The sequence below is a fragment of the Tursiops truncatus genome, chromosome 9 (genome assembly GCF_011762595.2).
Source record: "Tursiops truncatus isolate mTurTru1 chromosome 9, mTurTru1.mat.Y, whole genome shotgun sequence".
In the NCBI taxonomy this organism is placed as follows: domain Eukaryota; kingdom Metazoa; phylum Chordata; class Mammalia; order Artiodactyla; family Delphinidae; genus Tursiops; species Tursiops truncatus.
Genome location: NC_047042.1, coordinates 47,775,884 through 47,795,682, shown reverse-complemented (window position 1 = coordinate 47,795,682; position 19,799 = coordinate 47,775,884). Strand labels below are relative to the sequence as shown.

Below are 19,799 nucleotides of genomic sequence, written 5' to 3'. Positions count from 1 at the left end.
TAGAGTAAGCGTGGAGGGTTAGTAAAAAAGAAAAAGAAACAGAGTAGCTGGTTATTTTGGAGAAAATGTGATCCATAAATATTGCACTTATTACAATACCAACCAATCTGTATATCAGATTGAGAATTTTTTAACATGTCAGGGTTTCTTCAATGCTTCAACACTTTGTTTGGAGCATGGTTTTTATCAGTGAAAACCAGTGCTAGAAACTGGATACGTGTTACTTTTCTTTCTCATCGATTTTCTCACTGTCCCTTGCTAATTTTCAATGTCTGAGAGACAAGTGAAAATTCCGCTTTGCTTAGAAAAACAATTTGCCCACCATACTAGAATTTAAACTAAATATATGAGGTAAAGCAACAGTTTTTGGATTTATGGCAAACTCTTATAATAAATGGATAAAATGATCAAGTACTAAGTCCAGTTAATATTTGACAGCTGAAAATTTTACTTTGCTTAGAAATGAATTTTTCCTAATATACTAAAAGGTAAGTCAAATGCATGTGGTAAATCAGCAGATTCATAGAGCCACAGCAAACTGTCATCTAAAATAGATAAAATGTCCGACTAGAAAGTCCAGTTATTATTTGACAAGTGAAAATTCAACCTTATTGTTTTGGAATACAATTTTCCCACCACCCAAGAAATTAAGCTGAACATATAAGGCAAATCAACAGCTTCACAGATACATGGCAAATTGTCTTAAATAAATAAAACGTCCAATTAGAAACTCTAGCTATTATTTGACAAGTGAAAATCCCACTTTGTTTTTAAATACAATTTTCCCACTACACTAGAAGTTAAAATACAGGTGGTAAATCAACAGCTTCATAGATCCACAGGAAATTCTCATAAAAATGGATTAAAATGTTCAGATGCAATGCCCAGTTATTATTTGATAAAGTATATAATGCACATTAGCACCTCTTTTTGCTTTGCGTGTAATCGTGTGCAAAACGGGTAAGAAACCAACAACATTGGGAACAAATATCTGAGAAACTCCAAAATTCACTCATGATATCAAATGTCAAGAAAGTGTTTTAAATTCCTGTCTATTAAGTTGGGGGGTGTAGTTTTGTTGTTTTAGGTAACATGTTATCTCAAGTATTTATCTATTAACATTGTATTTTTGTTTTTATGTTTAACATTGTTTTGCTGCTTTAGATTAAAAAGTTTTATCAAAACTACTTATCTACTGATGTTTTTTCCTTAGAAAAATCTATTTCTGAGCAAAAATTATTTCATATGTAGAAGAATAAAAAACACAAGGAAATATAACAAATGATTACTATGTGTATGTTAGAATAGTGAGATCAGAGGAAACTCTCTATTCTTTGGTTTTAAATATTTCTGTACCAATGTTCATTTAAAATTTTAATTAGAAAAAGTAATTAATACTATTTCCTTTTAAAAAAAACTCTGCAAATTTAATGTTATTAGATAGTTAAGCCTCCTTGAAGAGAAAAAATGGAGGAAATTAATTTGATCCCATTTTCAATTTTTAGAAATTATACATGTGCAACTCTGTGAAAAATGTATATTATTTACGCACATGTATATGCATAGATAAAGTAGAGCCCATAATGTTTACTGGGGTTATCGCAGGATGAAGAGATTACAGGTGATCTTGATTTTCTTCTTGATTTTTTTTTTCCCCAGTTTCTGGAGTTTTTCTTCCCTAAATTTTGTACAATGAATAGGAATTACTTTTATTATGATAAGGATAATACTAAAGCTGTTTTTTTCCCACAAACACACCCCCCACCAAAAAAAATCCTGGCTAACATTTTGAAATAAAAATTCAAATAGGTTCAAACTTGTTCAAACTTTAAAAGTCTTGGGATAGATTTTTAAACCTGAATTTTCTCTATCACCTATACTATTTTTTAATTTCATTTTTTAGAAAAAAGAATGTCTATCAGTTAACAAACAAGTAGATGAAGTAACTCTCCTGGATTAAAAATGCTAAGAATTTGACAGTCCGGAGGTCACCGGAACAGTACTCTAGCATACATAAGAAATCCTGAAATTCTACATTGCAGAAAAGAGTGAACATCCTAAACATTAAAAGGCACTAGGCACTTCTAAACAGTATAATTATGTTCACCCAACTTCCTAGAAAAATATCTTTCAGTGTTGGAAATCTGCACTTCATTCATTCACATATCTGACAGTCAACATTTTATTTCTGATTAAAAAGTAGAATCTCAATAAATGTGCTACAGTTCTGTTTACTCCTAGAAAGGCTCACTTTAAGTGAGATCTCTGCTATCGTATCATCTACAATGGGTCAAATTCTTATCTATCCTCCTACAATGGGTCAAATTCTTATCTATCCTCTATGTATAAAATAATCTGTAGCAATGTTACTGAAATATGCTGTTTTAGCCTTTATATACAAATGTGTCTCATCTGTGTTTCAGGAACCTCACTCAGTTGTAGGCAACTGGTTTTTCATTTTAAACTTCTTTTACTAAGATTATCAACAGATTGTCCCTTTCCTCAGTGCGTAACACTCTGAGGCACTTAAATGGAAACCCACGTTAGGCTTTTTTTCCAGCATCCTTCCTCATCAGTATTTTAAAGTCTTGTAACTCACTGCAATTTTCTCTAACGTAAAATATATATGTTTATATGTATAAATATACACAAATATTTGCGGCCGAATCTCGGCAACACGCTTCAAAGGATTAAACGTGCGGTAACCGTGACTAAATGTATTCATTCACCCTACAAGATTTAGAAAAATGTAATGTTGCAGAGAGATCTAGGTCTCTGCGTAAACCTCGTAATCACCACCACAAGGCCGTAGCTGGGAGCCTCCGAAGCCCGCCAACTACACTGGAGGCATCCACAGCTGTTTCTAATTGTTTTTGCTTTCTCGAAATAGTGCACTTGGTGGGGCAAACCTTTCTGTTTGCAGCATCTCTGGCCCCCAGCCGAGGTTAACCTGACCTCAACACCCTGTTTGGCTCCTAGCGTTTCATGATTCCTTTTCCCTGCTCCGCAAAACCTAAGAAAAACGAGATTTCCGTCGCCGAGAAATTCTCTTAGAAAGAGGGGAGAATTAGGCGTTTCAAATGCACATTTTTGTGTTCTCTCCAGATCGGATTCAAGAAAAGGAAAAAAAAGATGCGTTTGTGTAGAGGGGGGCGCAGCTTGACACCCATTTCCTACGGCGCGCCTCTGGGCCGCAGAGCCCCATTCGCGGGGTAAGCCACAACCCCCCCCCCCGAAATGGTCAACGACCCCCAGCTCTTTCAGGCAGGGATCGGGAGAGGTTCACCACCAGGACTGCTGGGGGTGGGGTGGGGGAGCAATGGGAATGGAAATTGGAGATGGAATTTCGGCGCCTCCGGGCAGGGAGGGGCCCGCAGGGGGCGCGGAGAAAAAAGGCCAGGGGTCAAGCCTGGTAGGGGACGTACAGGGCCCGGGAAGTGGGGTGCGGGGCGTCCTGGAGGAGGGGTGCACTGGGGATTCCGCAGCAAGAGGGGCTGATGCCCAGAAAATGCACCCGGGTACCCAAAACCCGGGCGGGGGATGGGGAAGCGGCGGCCTGTTGGCCCCAGGACCTCCCGTCGCGCGCGGGCCACTAACCTGTCAGCAAGAAGGTGCCAGTGGTTGCGGGGCTCATCCTGCGTGTCCCCCGACACTGTCCCGTCCAAGCACAAGGGTCTCCCAGCTCCCACCACCAGGGCAATTGCATTCTTGGCCTGCCTAGGCCGGGCCGTCCTCGATTCTCCACTCCCCTCCCTTTCTTCTTTCCTCCCAGCTTGGCCAGTTCAGCATCAGCATCCTGCACCCCCTCCTTAATCCCGTGCTCCCTCTAGCGGCGGGCCAGTGTAGCGTGGCCATCGCCCCCACCCCCATCTCCCCCACCCCCCATCCCCCATCCCCTCCGCCCCCGCTCCCCCCTCCGCCCCCCTAACCCGCGGAGCACGCTGGGATTTGGCGCCCCCCTCCTCGGTTCAGCCTATATAAGGCTCCCAGTCGGCGCTCTCGGTACACGCGCTTCAACTTCGGTTGGTGTGTGTCGAAGAAACCTGACTACGACCTGAGGAGACCAGCGAAGAGGGACCACCGAGCCTCGCGAAAGGTCCGCTGAGCGGGCTCGCGTCCGGAGCCACTCCGGGCTGCCGAGCACCCAGCGGAGCCCACGCCTGGCACAGGTGTGGGACCCCGTCCTTAGTGTCTTCGCAGAGGAGTCCTCGCGTGGTGAGTATGCGGTGAGGATGTTTCTTTTTTTTTTTTTAAGATCACATTCATTCCCCCCTTCTTATCGGAAGCTGCGGGAGATGGAGTAGCGCCTGGAATGTCTCCACGCACACCTTGTCACGCCTTCACTGGCTGTGCCCCAAAACTGCATGGAGAAACCTAGCCTTCAGGGCTTTGATTTCCAGAACCTAAGTCCAGATACGGACTGTAGACACATATGAGCTGCGGACAAACATGAGCTGTAGACGGACATGAGCTACAGACCAATTTGCAAATGCGCTGCAAAGTGATATGCACTACAAACTAATTGGCGCTTCAAATGCGCTACAAACTGATGAGCGCTTCAAATGCGCTACGGACGGATGGGCGCTTCAATGCGCTACAGACTTGATGGATGCTTCTTTGCGCTAGAACCAGTATGAACTGCAACGATATGTGAGCCGCAGACTGATGACTGATTTGCGCTCTAAATGCGCTACAAAATCTGAGCTGTAGAAGATCAGCTCTACAAAAATGATAACGATTAGCACGACAACAGCGCTTCATTGCGCTCCAAGACACAGGAACCGCAGAGGTACATGAGCTGCGGAACAATTTACACCTAAAATGCGCTACAAAGTAATAACAGCTGCAGAGGTACACAAGCTGCACTGTTTTGCGCTACAAAGAAACCAGCTGAAGTGCACATGAACTGAAGAGTAAGATTACTGTCTTCTTGGAGGAACCCCACCCTTTGTCTCTTACACACCTTTTGGAATGGCTCCCACTATGTTTTTCTACAGGACGGTTCTCTGCATGATGGTGCTGTTAGACAAAATGGAGCCCTGGGCAAAAATTAGTGTTTAACATTCTGCCCACACCACTCCTGCTATGGCAGTGGAGTGGAAGGGCGCTGACTTGAGCGTAAAAAATCTTTTGGTGGTGGCAGAGCGGGCTGCCTTGCCTAGTTGCGCTTGATTGAAGTGGCGGTATAGTTGTAGTGGTGGCGCGAATTGGCGTCCAGCAACAGTTTGTGGAAACTGGTTTGCTTAGTCTTGGAAGGCGCGGGGTGGTGGTGGGGGGATTGGATCTGGGGGTGATTGCTCTTGTTGCATGAAATGAATCTGCCTGTTGGAGGCTGGTGGGAGGTGCTTGGGGAGGGGGGAATCCTGGGAGAGGCATGCAGCCAGTCTCAGACCTGCCCCGCCCATCCTAGCGCGCCTTCTCTGCAGTATCTCCTAGGAACAGGCTTAGCACCTCCCAGCACCTACTCAGAGCGCGCCTCCTCTGCGGCGCGCCTTCCCAGAGCGCGCCTTCTAGACCCTGCCTCCCCAGACCCCGCGCCTCCCCGAGCCCGCCTCCTCTGAGGCGGTTCCTCTAGACCCCTCCTCCCTCTGAGCCCCCCTTCTCTGGAGTGGCTCCTCCAGACCGCACCTCTCAAAACTTGGCCCCGCCCTGAACCAGCCTCTTCTGGGCTGGCCTATGGCCCCACCTCCCCAGGGCCCACCTGCGCCTGCGCAGTGTGGGCCCCCCACCCCTCCCATCAGGTACCCCTCCCATCAGGTACCCCTCCTTTGCGCCTGCGTCTTCGCTGCCTGCGCCTGGCTGCACAGCCCAGCTCTCCTGCGGTTTCGCTGCTGCGGTTTCTCTTCTGCGCCGGTTTTGCTTTTTATCCACCAGTGTCTAATAAATATAAGAAAAATAAATAAGGACAATTAACAACAATAATAATTATACATGGCATTAATAAGCACTTTGCATATGTTAAACAACATAATCCCACAATTTAAACTCCTGATAGTGGCTTATGAAGGGTGCTTCCAAGCTGACGTGGCTGGCGCCTCTAAAGGCAATCTAGCTAAACGTTTTTACTGCAAATGAAAAAATATTTTAAATGCTTTTAACATCATTAAATTTTAAGATTTTTTAAACCTTAAAAAATTTAAATTAAAAATTTAATTTTTTAAAACTAAAAAACTCAAGTTCTTTTGACAAACTAGTGGACCTTTGTGGTGGGACGTACTGGAATCAGATGCTTTGGTGGCTACAAAATAAAGAACAACCTGAACTTTGTTTCACAGGAGTTTTAAGTGACTTTGTTGGTGCTACTGGCTTGGCCTCTGAGCAAGGATGAGGTGTTTATCTGGATTTTTTTCTTGGAATTTTAGGGGATTAGCCCTGGCTAACTTGCCTACATAATTGTGCCTGACACACTGTAGGCACAAATAAGTGTTAAATGACCAGAGTAAACTGGTTTATTCAGTATCTTCCTTGGTGTCTGCCGTTGTGTTCTGGTTTTTTGCTCCTGGCTATTTCCTATGGTGTTTTGCTGTCCTGGGTTGTCCAAGACATTGCTTGCCTTATCTCTCTCTCATTCAACAGGATCTTTAAAAAAAAAAAAAAAAAGCATTTTTAAGCTCCAATAATGTAAGCGGTAATTATAATTCAAAGCAACTAAATTCAAAACACTCAAAATAATTAGCTTTTTTATAAACTAAAAAGCAAAAGCTAATTATTTAAATTTGGGGCAAGTGGATTATTTAATGGTACATAATTGTCATTTAAAATTTGTGTAACGTAACAAAGTGGTTACATGAGAAAATATAGATTGAAGGTTTTAGCTGGCATTTAAAAATATCTTATATAGACAAATTTATAGCTAACTGCCAATCCGCTATTTATGTTTCTAACTAAATGAAGAAATTTTAAAACCTGGTTCCATATATTAGAAACCATGAGCCAGGAGTGTTACAGGGGCATTTGGAAGCACTGGCTCCCAAAAACCTGTCACACGCCACCAATCACCCCTCCCCCCAAGCCCCCAACAAGTATACAATCTATGAATAACGTGTGCTAATCATAATTACACCTTTCAGTAAGTCCCCAGGCCCCTTTTACCCACCTTGCCACCCTGACCCCTCTTCTCTTCGGAATTTGTGTCTGCATTTTAAAGAGGTTCAAAACAATGGTTTGAAAAATGTGCATATTATTAGAATTTCCATTTCGCAAATAGTACTCATAGCTCTCAAAAAGAAATGTGGACGTTTGCAAATAAAACAATTAAGCACTGTTTAATGAAGTGTCATTTACTAGTGCGATGTTTAATGTATGGCGGGTTTTGGCTACTTTTGCACCTTGGTGTGTTTGTAGGGGGGGTGCGGTGGATAGAAAGTTTCAAAAGTCATTGTGAAGAGTCAAAGATGAAGCAAATGTCTTTACTTCTTAAATAGAGTAATACTGAACTCTTTTTCATGTCACCTTTATGGTGGCATCTGTCCCAGGGAGCTTAGCTTTATGCTGTGTGTCCTTCCAGGTTTTAGGCACAGGGCCCCTTGACCCACCTTCCCAGTCCAGCCCCTACTAAGGGGGTGTTTAAGGAGCCATAGTCCTATATTCAAGTCAAGTTACCGTTCTCCTGTTCCCATGTTAACTGGTGCTCCAATTGCTGTTTAAACATTTGTAAACTTTACTTATACTGTTGACTTGCCTGCCCACTGCCCTATCACTTTTAATGGTTAAACGACTCTGTTCTGGGCAGTTAACTCTTTTAGGACTTAGAGTCCCACCCCAAAATTACAAACCCCGGGAGTGTAGGCCTTAGGCCTGATATTGGTAAAAGTTAAGGGCCTCAAACCGGTGATCTCGAAGGTAAAAAAAGGCCCTGAATTTGTTTGACCAGCACTGTATTTAAAAATTTTACAAGAATTAAAAGATGGGGGGGTGGGGTATGCATCCCCAAGTTAAATAGTTGCAGCCCCTTCCTGTTTTCCTATCTCCAGTCTCTTCTCACCTTTATATTACCTTCCTATCACCAAAAGCATTTGAATTTTAAACTCTTATTAATCTTCCGTTTCCAAAAACAATACAGTGATTGTTTGCTGATTTCCTAATGTGTTGTTATTTCTCTCCTATCATGTTTTGCAGATGTGAAAACCATCAGACCTGGCCCTCATTAAAGCCCACCCCAGTGACTGTGATTGACATATAGGTTGTTAACCTTCCTGACCTGGGTCGCGATGCTCCAGGCCATGCTGTGAATGCCTTTTCAGAAGTCTTGTCTCTAAGTTTTTAAGTATTAGTGTCTTGATGACAGAAGTGACACCTGAGTCACCTGACCTGCGCTTATTAGTTGCTTTCTAATGGGACATTAAATCTCTTAAGTTTAATTAATAAAAATTGCATTATTTTGTGACCTCATTTTCTGAATGTCACCAATATAATTGTCTTTAAGCAGCTGGAAATGAAACAATGTCACAGGCTATGATGTGTTAATTACATCTTCTGATATTTTTTTTCTAAACTTGAAGATTTTATCTTGCATGTCAACTATTAGCTGTTTCCATAGCCTAAGCTACTAAAGTAATTAAGTAGCATTTAAAACTATTAAAATGGCACAGTAATTCTGTCCCTTAAGGACTCTACTTGCTGTATAGCCACTCCTTGAAGAGGCCATACCCACAGTCCAGGGCATAGGGAAAATGGCTGTGGATGGCAGGGCTGGGGCAGGGGAGGGGCCTAAAGAATGAGGAGGGGTCTTAGGAAGGAAGGAGGAAGGGGTATTTCTCTACAGCCAGGCATCATGTTTGATTACCATCACCTTTTTTTTTTCCCTTGTACACTATTGGTTGAAATATTAGCTATTTTTCACCTAACTTCTCTGAATAACACGTTTATCTTTGTGGCTTTATTTTACATAATTAATTTGGTGTCCATTTTTTACCTTGATGGGTCAGAGAGGAACAGGTGACCAGGACTGCCAAGTTAAAACGTAGTGAATAGGCAGTCTGCCTGCTTTACATATTATATTTTTAAACTTTTGAGCACTTTCCTAGAGTTTTCCAAATATGAGAATTTGAGGCCTGTTAAAAAAATCATCAAAGTGTTAAAATAATTACTCAAAATGAATTTAACCCTATTTCCAGGAAGTACACAGGCCCTGTGTGCTGATTTATTATATGTATGATTTCTCGTCACCCTACCCATAATTAGGACATTTAACCCCCCTGTCCCCTCCCCCCCACACACACACAGTCACTCACCCCGCTAGGAGTGACCCATCCCACTCTCAGTTACAAACTTTTAGGTGGGGCTGTATTGACAAACCTTGTTTAAAAACCTGGGATTGCACACTGCTGACCTGCAAGCCTAATGAGGCCCTGGATTTGTCTGACCAACACAGTATTTTAAAAAAAAAAAAAATTAGTATCTTTAGTGGGATGTGCATCCCCAGGTTGCCATAGTTGCAGCCCCTCCCTGTTTTAATTGCAGCCTCATTACACAGAAATTTAAAGTTTCTGTTCTTTATTAATAACTTCATTAATATCAGCTAACAGTTATTGAATACTATGTGCTTTACCTGCATTATTTAATTAAATCCTTACTATAAGTTTGAGGTATACTATTATTGGGCTTCTTTGAATGTCCCATTTTATAGCCCAGCTACTCCTAGGAGACGTCAATTAATATTTGTTGATTGACTGCATAATAAGGAGGGAAACTGATATACACAGGTTGCTACTCATTGCCATTTCTGTCCCAAAGGGAATTCTCTTTGGGAAATCAAATTATGGCCCGAAAAGTAATTCAGACAATCCAAACTGGTCTGGTGGCAGTTGTTGTTTGTTTCGATGACTAGTTGCCTTCTCTGTAGAGGTGGATCAGGGTCGAGACAGTGGGCCGGAGTGCCCCTCTCCCCCCAGGTTGATGAATACAGGCACTGTGATTTTTAACTCACCCCTCCCCTTTCTTTTTCTTGGTTTTCTATTGGCTGGAATAGTAGCAACTTTTCGGGTAACTTCTCTAATAATAAAGTTATAATTTTGACTTTACTTTGTGTAACTTTTCCACTATCAATCTTTGCTTGAAAGTTTCTTGCTCTGCTCTCTCCTTATAAAACTTCTTGTTTGGAGTGTCTCCTCATTCTTTATTAGTCAGTAAAGGTCATAGTGCTGTTGATACAGTTGTGTATTGTTGAATCATGATGAACAGGTGATTGTTGAGGAGGAAAAAGTCATTTGGACATCAAAAAGTAGGATGCTTTTCATTATCTACTGTCCTACTGATTAATAGCTTTTTTGCAGGGCTTTTGTCTGTTTATGAACTATTGATGTGAGCAAGCAGAACAAAGAGATGCTTTAAATACTCATGTGTTTAGAGTACTTTAGTAGATACTGTAAATGATAAAATCTTCTTTGTATTGTGGTGCTTTAAATGCATATGTTGAATGTATGCTTTTATCTTCACTTACAGAAACAAAAAGCTTCTGAAAACCAAAAGGCGAAAGGGTGGAAGAGGAGGCCAGGATCCAGGCCTCTCTCCCCACCGGAGTGAAGCTGCACTTGGGAGGTCTCCTCCCACCCCACCTCTCACCCTGGGGCCCGACTGCCCACCTCCTCCTCCTCCGCCTCCCCCCAACGATCCTGCCTCCCCCTCCAGCTCCCCCTGCAGCGGCCAAAGGGGCCAGTACAACCCCAACCTGGCCGAACGAAGGCGGGAGGATCTCTCTGAAGAGATCAACAACCTCAGAGAGAAGGTCATGAAGCAGTCCGAGGAGAACAACAACCTGCAGAACCAGGTACAGAAACTCACAGAGGAGAACACCTCCCTCCGCGAGCAGGTGGAGCCCGCCCCTGAGGAGGAGGAAGATGACATTGAGCTCTGCGGAGCTGCAGCCGCTGCTGCCCCAGCCACTCCGATCGAGGAAGAGAGCCCAGAAGACCTTCCCGAGAAGTTTGACGGCAACCCAGACATGCTGGTGCCTTTCATGGCCCAGTGCCAGCTCTTCATGGAAAAGAGCACCAGAGATTTCTCCATTGATCGCGTGCGTGTCTGCTTCGTGACAAGCATGATGACCGGCCGTGCTGCCCGCTGGGCCTCCGCCAAGCTAGAGCGATCCCACTACCTGATGCACAACTACCCAGCCTTCATGACCGAAATGAAGCATGTGTTTGAAGACCCTCAGCGGCGCGAGGCTGCCAAACGCAAGATCAGACGTCTGCGCCAAGGCATGGGGTCAGTCATCGACTATTCCAACACTTTCCAGATGATCGCCCAGGACCTGGATTGGAACGAGCCTGCCTTGATTGACCAGTACCACGAGGGCCTCAGCGACCACATTCAGGCGGAGCTGTCGCGCCTCGAAGTCACCAAGTCGCTGTCCGCACTGATCGGCCAGTGCATCCACATCGAGAGAAGGCTGGCCCGGGCAGCCGCCGCCCGCAAGCCGCGCTCCCCGCCCCGTGCGCTGGTGATGCCTCACGTCAACAGCCACCACCAGGTAGATCCGACCGAGCCCGTGGGAGGTGCCCGCATGCGCCTGACCCAGGAAGAAAAAGAAAGACGCCGAAAGCTGAACCTGTGCCTCTACTGTGGGAATGGAGGTCACTACGCCGACAACTGTCCTGCCAAGGCCTCGAAGGCTTCGCCGGCGGGAAACTCCCCGGCCCCGCTGTAGAGGGACCTTCAGCGACCGGGCCGGAATTAATAAGGTCCCCACAAGATGATGCTGCTTCATCGCCACACTTACAAGTGATGCTCCAGATTCATCTTCCGGGCAGACACACCCTGTTTGTCCGAGCCATGATTGATTCTGGTGCTTCCGGCAACTTCATTGACCACGAATACGTTGCCCAGAATGGCATTCCTCTGAGAGTCAAGGACTGGCCAATACTTGTAGAAGCGATTGATGGACGTCCCATAGCATCGGGCCCAGTTGTCCATGAAACGCACGACCTGATCGTCGACTTGGGAGATCACCGTGAGGTGCTGTCATTCGATGTGACTCAGTCTCCGTTCTTCCCCATCGTCCTAGGGGTGCGCTGGCTGAGCACACACGATCCCAACATCACGTGGAGCACCCGATCGATCGTCTTCGATTCCGAATATTGCCGATACCATTGCCGGATGTACTCTCCGATACCACCCGCGCTCCCACCACCAGCACAACCGTCATTGTATTACCCGGTGGAAGGATACAGAGTTTACCAACCCGTGAGGTATTACTACGTCCAGAATGTGTACACTCCAGTAGATGAAAACGTCTACCCAGACAACCGTCTGGTTGACCCTAACATAGAAATGATCCCTGGAGCACACAGTATTCCCAGCGGACACGTGTACTCACTGTCGGAACCCGAAATGGCAGCTCTGCGAGATTTTGTGGCCCGAAACGTGAAAGATGGGCTCATTACTCCCACCGTCGCACCCAACGGAGCCCAAGTTCTCCAAGTGAAAAGGGGGTGGAAACTGCAAGTTTCTTACGACTGCCGAGCTCCCAACAATTTCACCATCCAGAATCAGTATCCTCGACTGTCTATTCCAAATTTAGAAGACCAAGCTCACCTGGCGACGTACACTGAATACGTACCTCAAATACCAGGATATCCGACCTACCCTGCATATGCCACGTACCCGACCTACCCGGTAGGATTCGCCTGGTACCCCGTGGGGCGAGATGGACAGGGGCGATCGCTCTATGTCCCCGTGATGATCACCTGGAATCCGCACTGGTACCGCCAGCCACCGGTGCCCCAGTACCCACCGCCACAGCCGCCGCCGCCGCCGCCGCCCCCACCCCCGCCGCCGTCTTACAGCACCATGTAAATACGCATCATGTCCTTCAGGATCTCTGCCCTCGAAGTGAACTCCTGTTCAGCTTCTCAATCAGTGACTGCGTGCTAAATTGGGCTATTGCACCTTCAGACCAACCTGAGGCACAGGTTTTCTCTGAAACGGCTACAGAGGGTCAGGGCCACCCTGGACTGGGGCACATCCTAAAGCACCCACAGACCTCCACTGTTTGGTAGAAGTGACAAAATATTTACCAACGAATCATCTCTGTTTTCCACCTTAACTGCCAATCTAATTAAAATTCGTAATAAGTTTACTTCCCAGCAAACCCTGGAAGCCTGGGTTTTACCTGCTGAAACCTCTGTCACCATATGAATTATTGGCTGCCAGGTTCCTCATATAATAGTTACTGAGAAGCTGATGCAAACACAGGAAATGCTGTTTTCTTTATGGAGGGGGAGACAAGGAGGAGGAGGACATGACTTTTCTTGCAGTTTCGGTACTCTCTTTACATCTTTGGAGGACCGAGGCCTTATTAAGGAAGCCACAATTATTGGTGCAGTGTGAAACGGCTTCCATGATCTTTTTGCTGCACCCTTTGAAACTTCACCATCTTCAAACTCCACTTTCATGATGCAAGGAGCAGCAACTCAACTGGTTCCCCCAGGAGCAGGCAAAACCCCTGCAACAGAAACACCTCAGGCCTCGGAAGGAAGTACGCTTAGATGGACGTTGGCATGTGTGAGTGTGCCTTCACATCCTGGTGCAAATCACATGTACCCAATAACTCTGGCTTTGTCACAACACCTTACCATCACCATGCCAGCAATGGCTTCCACAAAACCTTAAACCTGGTAACCAGAGACTATTGGTGGCTCCAGGTGTGTTAGATGTTTGTGAAATGTGATCACCTCTCAGTCATGTATGAGGGCTAACGAGTAGCAAATCAAAAGGACTCCTAAATCCCCATACCCAACTCTTAAAGGGGAGACTCAGAGTTAATGTTACCACCTTGACCTGGAACTTCAGAAAGAATTTTCAAGAGCGTTGTTAATTGGCTGGAAGAGCATCACCTGAAGTCTTGGGAGCATCTATCCATGTCTCTGCCTCCATATGCATCTGGGCATTTCATCATCAGTCCCCTCACTAGACTGTAGCACTAGGATGCTTAGGGAGGGGGAATGATTTTAGCACCCTCTAGGGGTTGGAGCCGATAAGCTGCCAGGAATGAAAGGCCTGCGAAAGCAACTCAAAGCAACAGACAACACGAGAGTTGTCTTCAATCCAGTACCATCAGCTGGTGTCTCCTGGACGCTTTGTGCTAACCTGGCACTGCTTGACTTCCTTTAGCCTGGTCCCTTGCTGCTACCTTGAACTGTTTGTCTAACCTCTCTCTTTCTATTTACTACTGCCACTAACCCTGCTGCAGGATTTGTGTCATCCTTCCTGCCTGGCTGCTGAGACTAGTTTGCTGCCATGCATGGAGAAGAAAGAGGCAGGCTTCTCGGAGCATGTGTTTCAACACACAGTCTCCAACAGTTTGAGTAGGAAAACAACATGGTGTATATTTCAAATTGCCTGTCATGAAGAGGAGTCTAATGGTGAAGTTTCACTTTTCATCAACATCATCTTTCACATGTTATCACCCACCCTTATCCTTGCATGTTTAAATACTTAAAAGTTTTAGCTGTAGGTTGATAGTGTCCTTTTAACAGTGTTTTAAAGTGGTGACTCTGCTTTCAAAAGTGATTTCCATTGAATTACAAAGTACTATCCAAGTCTTATTGTTAAATTAATTAAAATGGATAAGTAAGGTAGTGTAAAATATTTCTTTACTGTGAACTCTTACAACACTGTGAATGAGAGCCTCCTCAGAACTGGAGTACCTGTATAATAGTTCATCCTGTTCATCTTTAAACTTCTGTTTTAACATCATCCATAATTTCAATTTTTTTTTTATTGGGCCTTTAAAAACTCACACAAAATGATATACAAATTCAAGGAAGATACCTAATTGGCTATTTAATTCAAAACAACTTTTCTTTTTTTCTTTTTCCCCCAATGGAAGCAGAAAGCTTGTCAGTCACTCGTATTTTAGAGTAATTACTTTTTAAATGGTGCATTTGTGCTTCTGGACTTTTTGAAGCGTCACTTCAGTTTACCTCAGATACCAATCCATCCTCCATACATTTGAATTTAAGTTGTTCTGTGTCACATTTACAGTTGTCACTTGATCTTCAAGCTGCAGAGGGCCTAGAAATGGGCTATTGTCTGCAGCCCCGGCATGTGCACATGGACATTTGCCATCACTACAAGCAGAAGTCTGGAAATGTGGCAACAACAGCTGTCAGGGAGAGCATGGTGGTGTGGGTGAACGACTCACGGATGAAGTCCCTGACACGCTTTTGGCTGTTTCGTAAAGCTTCTGAAAACCTGTTTGGCAGTGTGTACTATGCTCTATAGCTGTATATGCCATCTAGTGTAGGTGTTAAGGATAAGTAATCTCAAATTTATTCTGTAGAATCAGAATTAAGTTTCCTTTCGCTCATGTGATTTATTTCATTGCTGTTGATCAACTATTTTAACTGAATACAATCTTTTTGGCATTTCCCAACAAAATGCCTTATTCAACAGAAAGGGGAAAGCAAAGAATTAAATCTCTAAAGAAGGTGGAAAGGGAGCAATATAGAAACAAAGGAGATAAATAAATTAAAACATCAAAATTATTAAGAAAAGCCAACGGTCTACCTTTTGAAACAAATTGGCAAAATTGATTGACTTTTGGCCCAAATTTTCAGTGTTAATTAAAAAAATCAAGGAAGAAGGTATAAGCTCCCATTGTTAGGCAGACGTGGAGAGAACTAGCTAAGGTCACCATGTTAGGTTGTTGAAACGGAGGAAGTTTACATACATTTCTGAAGGGTCAATTTAGTTTGAGCAATGAGGTATTTGTATTAGATACTGGAAAATGGAGAATTATTTGGAATAAATCATGTGAGCTAGCACAGTGAACTTGCAGGTGCACAAAATAAGAGGGGTACATCTACGTAGTGCAGTCTGGATTTCTGTTTAAGTTTGCAGGTACCTCTTGGACTCCTGAATTGATCCAGTCATCATCCACCACAGATGTCTAACATCAGATAGAATTCCAAGATTGGCAACAGAGAACACTCTGCTAGAAAGACCTGGGCAGAGATAAAGGACCACCTGCAGAGATGAAGAGCCTGATGGGAACCATGCTGTGTTTTCATCTTAAAGAAAGAATGCACATTGGTTGGGACTGAAAGTTCTTTGTTGTTTCAGACTGTAGAATGCTATCAAATTGGTCTGTGGAAAATTGCATTGTTTCTATATCTTTGTGTAATCAGTATAAGTAACTGGGGATATATATATAATCATAAGTATTTTAGAGTGGGAGGGACTATTAAGTAATCTTAAGTGGGTGGGATTAGTTAAAAAGCATGATATAATGTATTAGATATCTCTGTAAGTGGACATGTGTACTTACTTGTGATCCCTTACCCTGTGATTGCTACCCCTAAAGGTTTCATATAAATTCAGAGGGAACTGCAGGGAGATCAATCTTTTTAGGGCTATTGAACATGGATAAAAACCTAGTGGGAGAAAGTTCAAAGATGACTGGATAAATAATTTAATAGAGCCACTCGGCCCTGCGTATTCACTCCAGGGATTGAGATTGTAAGCAAAGCCTTTAGAGAGTTAGGATAGATAGATGCCCTTTGAGAAGTTGTTGCTGGAGTGAAATTGATAATGATGGATAGTAAAGATTCATGGAAGTTACAGGAAAGTGATGAATAAGAACCATTGCTTATGCCCCTGTCAGTAGCCCTCCTCCTCACCTCTGCCCCTTTTCCCTAACTCTACACCTCCTACCTATCCCTGCCCCACCTCCCTGCGCTTCCCCATTTTATTGCTGTTTTCTCTTTACTCTGTATTTCTATTTACTAATATTGTATTGATGTTAGAGTAAAAATTCAATAAAGATTTAGTGGTTAAGTGCAAACTGTGTCTCAATCATTTCAGCATACACTGGCACGAAGTGAACAGGGTGGGGGGAGGACAGGAAAGGGGGAGAGGGAGAGGGGGAAGGAGGGAAGAAGCGGGAAGGGGGGAAAGAGGAAAGGAAGGAGGGGTGAGGAAGGGGGGAGGGGGGAAGGAGGAAGGAGAGGTGGAGAGAGAGAGGACAAGGGAGGGTGAAGGAAGAAGGAGGAGTTAGGAGGGTAGGGGGTCTAGAGGATGGGGTTGGGGGTGGGAAGGGGGGGGAAGTGGTGGGGGTAATATAATGAATACATCAATCAAGCAACCCAGTATCCATTATTTACCCAGAATACTCCAGGAAATCAACGAAATCATTCCTGCTGCAAACGTTAATGTATAAAATAAAGCCACACAATTAATAGTGACTCTATGGACATAATAAAAAAACTTTTTAAGCTGCAAAACTTTAACATATAAATTAAAGCCACACAATTAATAGAGATTCTACTGACATATAAAACTATTTTTATATAAATTTTACTTGGAATATTTGAGGTTTATTAATAGAAAATTATTAAAACTTTAGTGAGGATAAAAAAATACCAAATATAGTCAGGTATGATGTGCAGAGAAATTAGGATACAGATGTTTTTAATGCCAAGTAACACTAAAACAATATCAGAGTGATCATGAAAGTTATCTAAGGAAAAGTGACAAATGAGGTTCATGAGGCACTCAACCTATCTAATTTCAAAACATAATAACATTAGGGTTGTAGAATAATTGGCTGCATATATAAAACCTGAACTAAATGTATAATGGTAATCATTTCACAATATAAGTCAAACCATTATACTGCATACCTTAAACTTATGTATGTCAGTTATATCTCAATAAAACTGGAAGAAAAACACCAACAGATTGCCAGCTTCCCCCCTCCTTAGAAAAAGAAAACCTGAAAAAGGGACTCTTGATGATGTGCCAGTTTTGAAGAGTTACTGGGTTCATGTGACATGGTGATGACATAAACACAGTCGTTTATTGGGAATTACACATGGGAGACGATGACTAAATGGAATGATCTGGGGTAATGATGGACACACAACCTAAAAACTCTCACTTTGGAAACACATTAGCCTGAATAGTTACACATCCAGCCCAGAGTTCACAAGGTCTCCAAGGTGCGCTGGGTGGTGGGTGGAACTGGCACAATTGGTAGTGGGACACAAATGCTTGCTTTGGGGGGTGGGGGTTACTTATAACATAGACAATATGGTGTTAGAGCTATTAACCAAACCACTTTGAAAGGAAACTGAAGTACCCTATACATCCCTGTTTTGTTACACCTACACTCCTCCCCCTTCTGACCCCCACCTCTCTTCCTAAACCACATGATTAAACAGAACTTAAGGGAAAACACACAGATTATAAAAACATATAAAAGCAATTAAACATATGTGGAGAAGAACTGCTTTTGATCCATACCTCAAAAAATACACTAATGGATTCCAGATAAATCAAGAACTACAAAAAGGAAGAAGTTAATGGCAGAAGAGGGTAAACAAAATTACTCATGGAATCATAATCGCAATCAAAACTAAGACCAGCGGTTTTGAATTCGTAAAGAACTGCATAACATAATGAAAAACTATATGGTACACACCTATAAAATATGTGATAACTAACATATTACCCAAGCATCTAATATTTTCCTGAAGAAATTAAATACCCAACCCCCACCCTTCACTCATTTTCTGGCTTTTTATAAAATATATAAAGAATCTAGATGGATAAATAAATAAATAATAAAGCTGTGTGTGTGTGTTCTGGCTTCCTTGAATATATGTAGAGAACAATCTACATGGATAAATAATTAATAAGTAAATAAATAAATGTGTGTGTCTCCTGGCTTTCTTCAATATACGTAGAGAAGAATCTAGATGGATAAACAGTAAATAATAAGTGTGGAGAGGAGCTTCAAGACAGCGGAGGAGTAAGACGTGAAGATCACCTTCCTCCCCAGAAATACATCAGAAATACGTCTACATGTGGAACAACTCCTACAGAACACCTACTGAACGCTGACAGAAGACCTCACACCTCCCAAAAGGCAAGAAACTCCCCACATACCTGGGTAGGGCAAAAGAAAAAAGAATAAACAGAGACAAAAGAATAGGGACGGGACATGCACCAGTGGGAGGGAGCTGTGAAGGAGGAAAGGTTTCCACACACTAGGAAGCCCCTTTGCAGGCGGAGACTTTGGGTGGTGGAGGGGGAAAGCTTCGGAGCCGCAGAGGAGAGCGCAGCTACAGGGGTGCGGAGAGCAAAGCGGAGAGATCCCCACACAGAGGGCCGGTGCCGACCAGCACTCACCAGCCCGAGAGGCTTGTCTGCTCACCCGCCGGGATGAGCAGGGGCTGGGAACTGAGGTTCGGGCTTCAGAGCTTAGATCCCAGGGAGAGGACTGGGGTTGGCGGCGTGAACACAGCCTGAAGGGGCTAGTGCACCACGGCTAGCCGGGAGGGAGTCCGGGAGAAGTCTGGAGCTGCCGAAGAGGCAACAGATTTTTTTTCTTGCCTCTTTGTTTCATGGTGCACGAGGAGAGGGGATTAAGAGCGCTGCTTAAAGGAGCTCCAGAGACCGGTGCGAGCCGCGGCTATCAACACGGACCCCAGAGACGGGAATGAGACGCTAAGGCTGCTGCTGCTGCCACCAAGAAGCAAGCACACCAAGGCTCCTCCAAGCCACCAAGGAGCCACCAAGGCTCCTCCCGGGAGCCTGTGCAGCCCACTACTGCCAGGGTCCCGTGATCCAGGGACAACTTCCCCGGGAGAACGCACGGCGCGCCTCAGGCTGGTGCAACGTCACGCGGGCCTCGGCCGCCGCAGGCTCATCCCGCATCCGTAACCCTCCCTCCCCCCAGCCTGAGTGAGACAGAGCCGCCAAAGCAGCTGCTCCTTTAGCCCCGTCCTGTCTGAGCGAAGAACAGGCGAGCTACACGAAGAGGCGGGTCCAAATCCAAAGCTGAACCCCGGGAG

General features: G+C 44.2%; 2 protein-coding genes across 7 annotated transcripts in view; one reads left to right on the top strand and one right to left on the bottom strand.

The window, feature by feature from the left end:
• Window positions 1-3,786, bottom strand: part of SGCE (sarcoglycan epsilon) — a 67,726-nt gene extending 63,940 nt beyond the window's left edge. For 2 of the 5 annotated variants that reach the window (XM_073809701.1, XM_073809704.1), the window contains exon 1: window positions 3,598-3,785. In XM_073809701.1, coding sequence (XP_073665802.1) covers window positions 3,598-3,706 — 109 coding nt within the window. In that variant the 5' untranslated portion in view covers window positions 3,707-3,785. Of the gene's footprint in view, window positions 1-3,597 lie in introns of all 5 variants that reach the window. The other 3 variants (XM_033863054.2, XM_073809703.1, XM_073809702.1) reach the window with 2 other exon arrangements.
• Window positions 3,787-4,004: 218 nt separating this feature from the next.
• PEG10 (paternally expressed 10) lies at window positions 4,005-16,786 on the top strand. 2 transcript variants are annotated; one of them, NM_001291099.1, is given in 2 exon segments: window positions 4,005-4,226; window positions 10,444-16,786. In NM_001291099.1, coding segments are annotated over 2 exon segments (2,358 nt in total). In that variant the 5' UTR covers window positions 4,005-4,221; the 3' UTR covers window positions 12,796-16,786.
• Window positions 16,787-19,799: the final 3,013 nt, after the last annotated feature.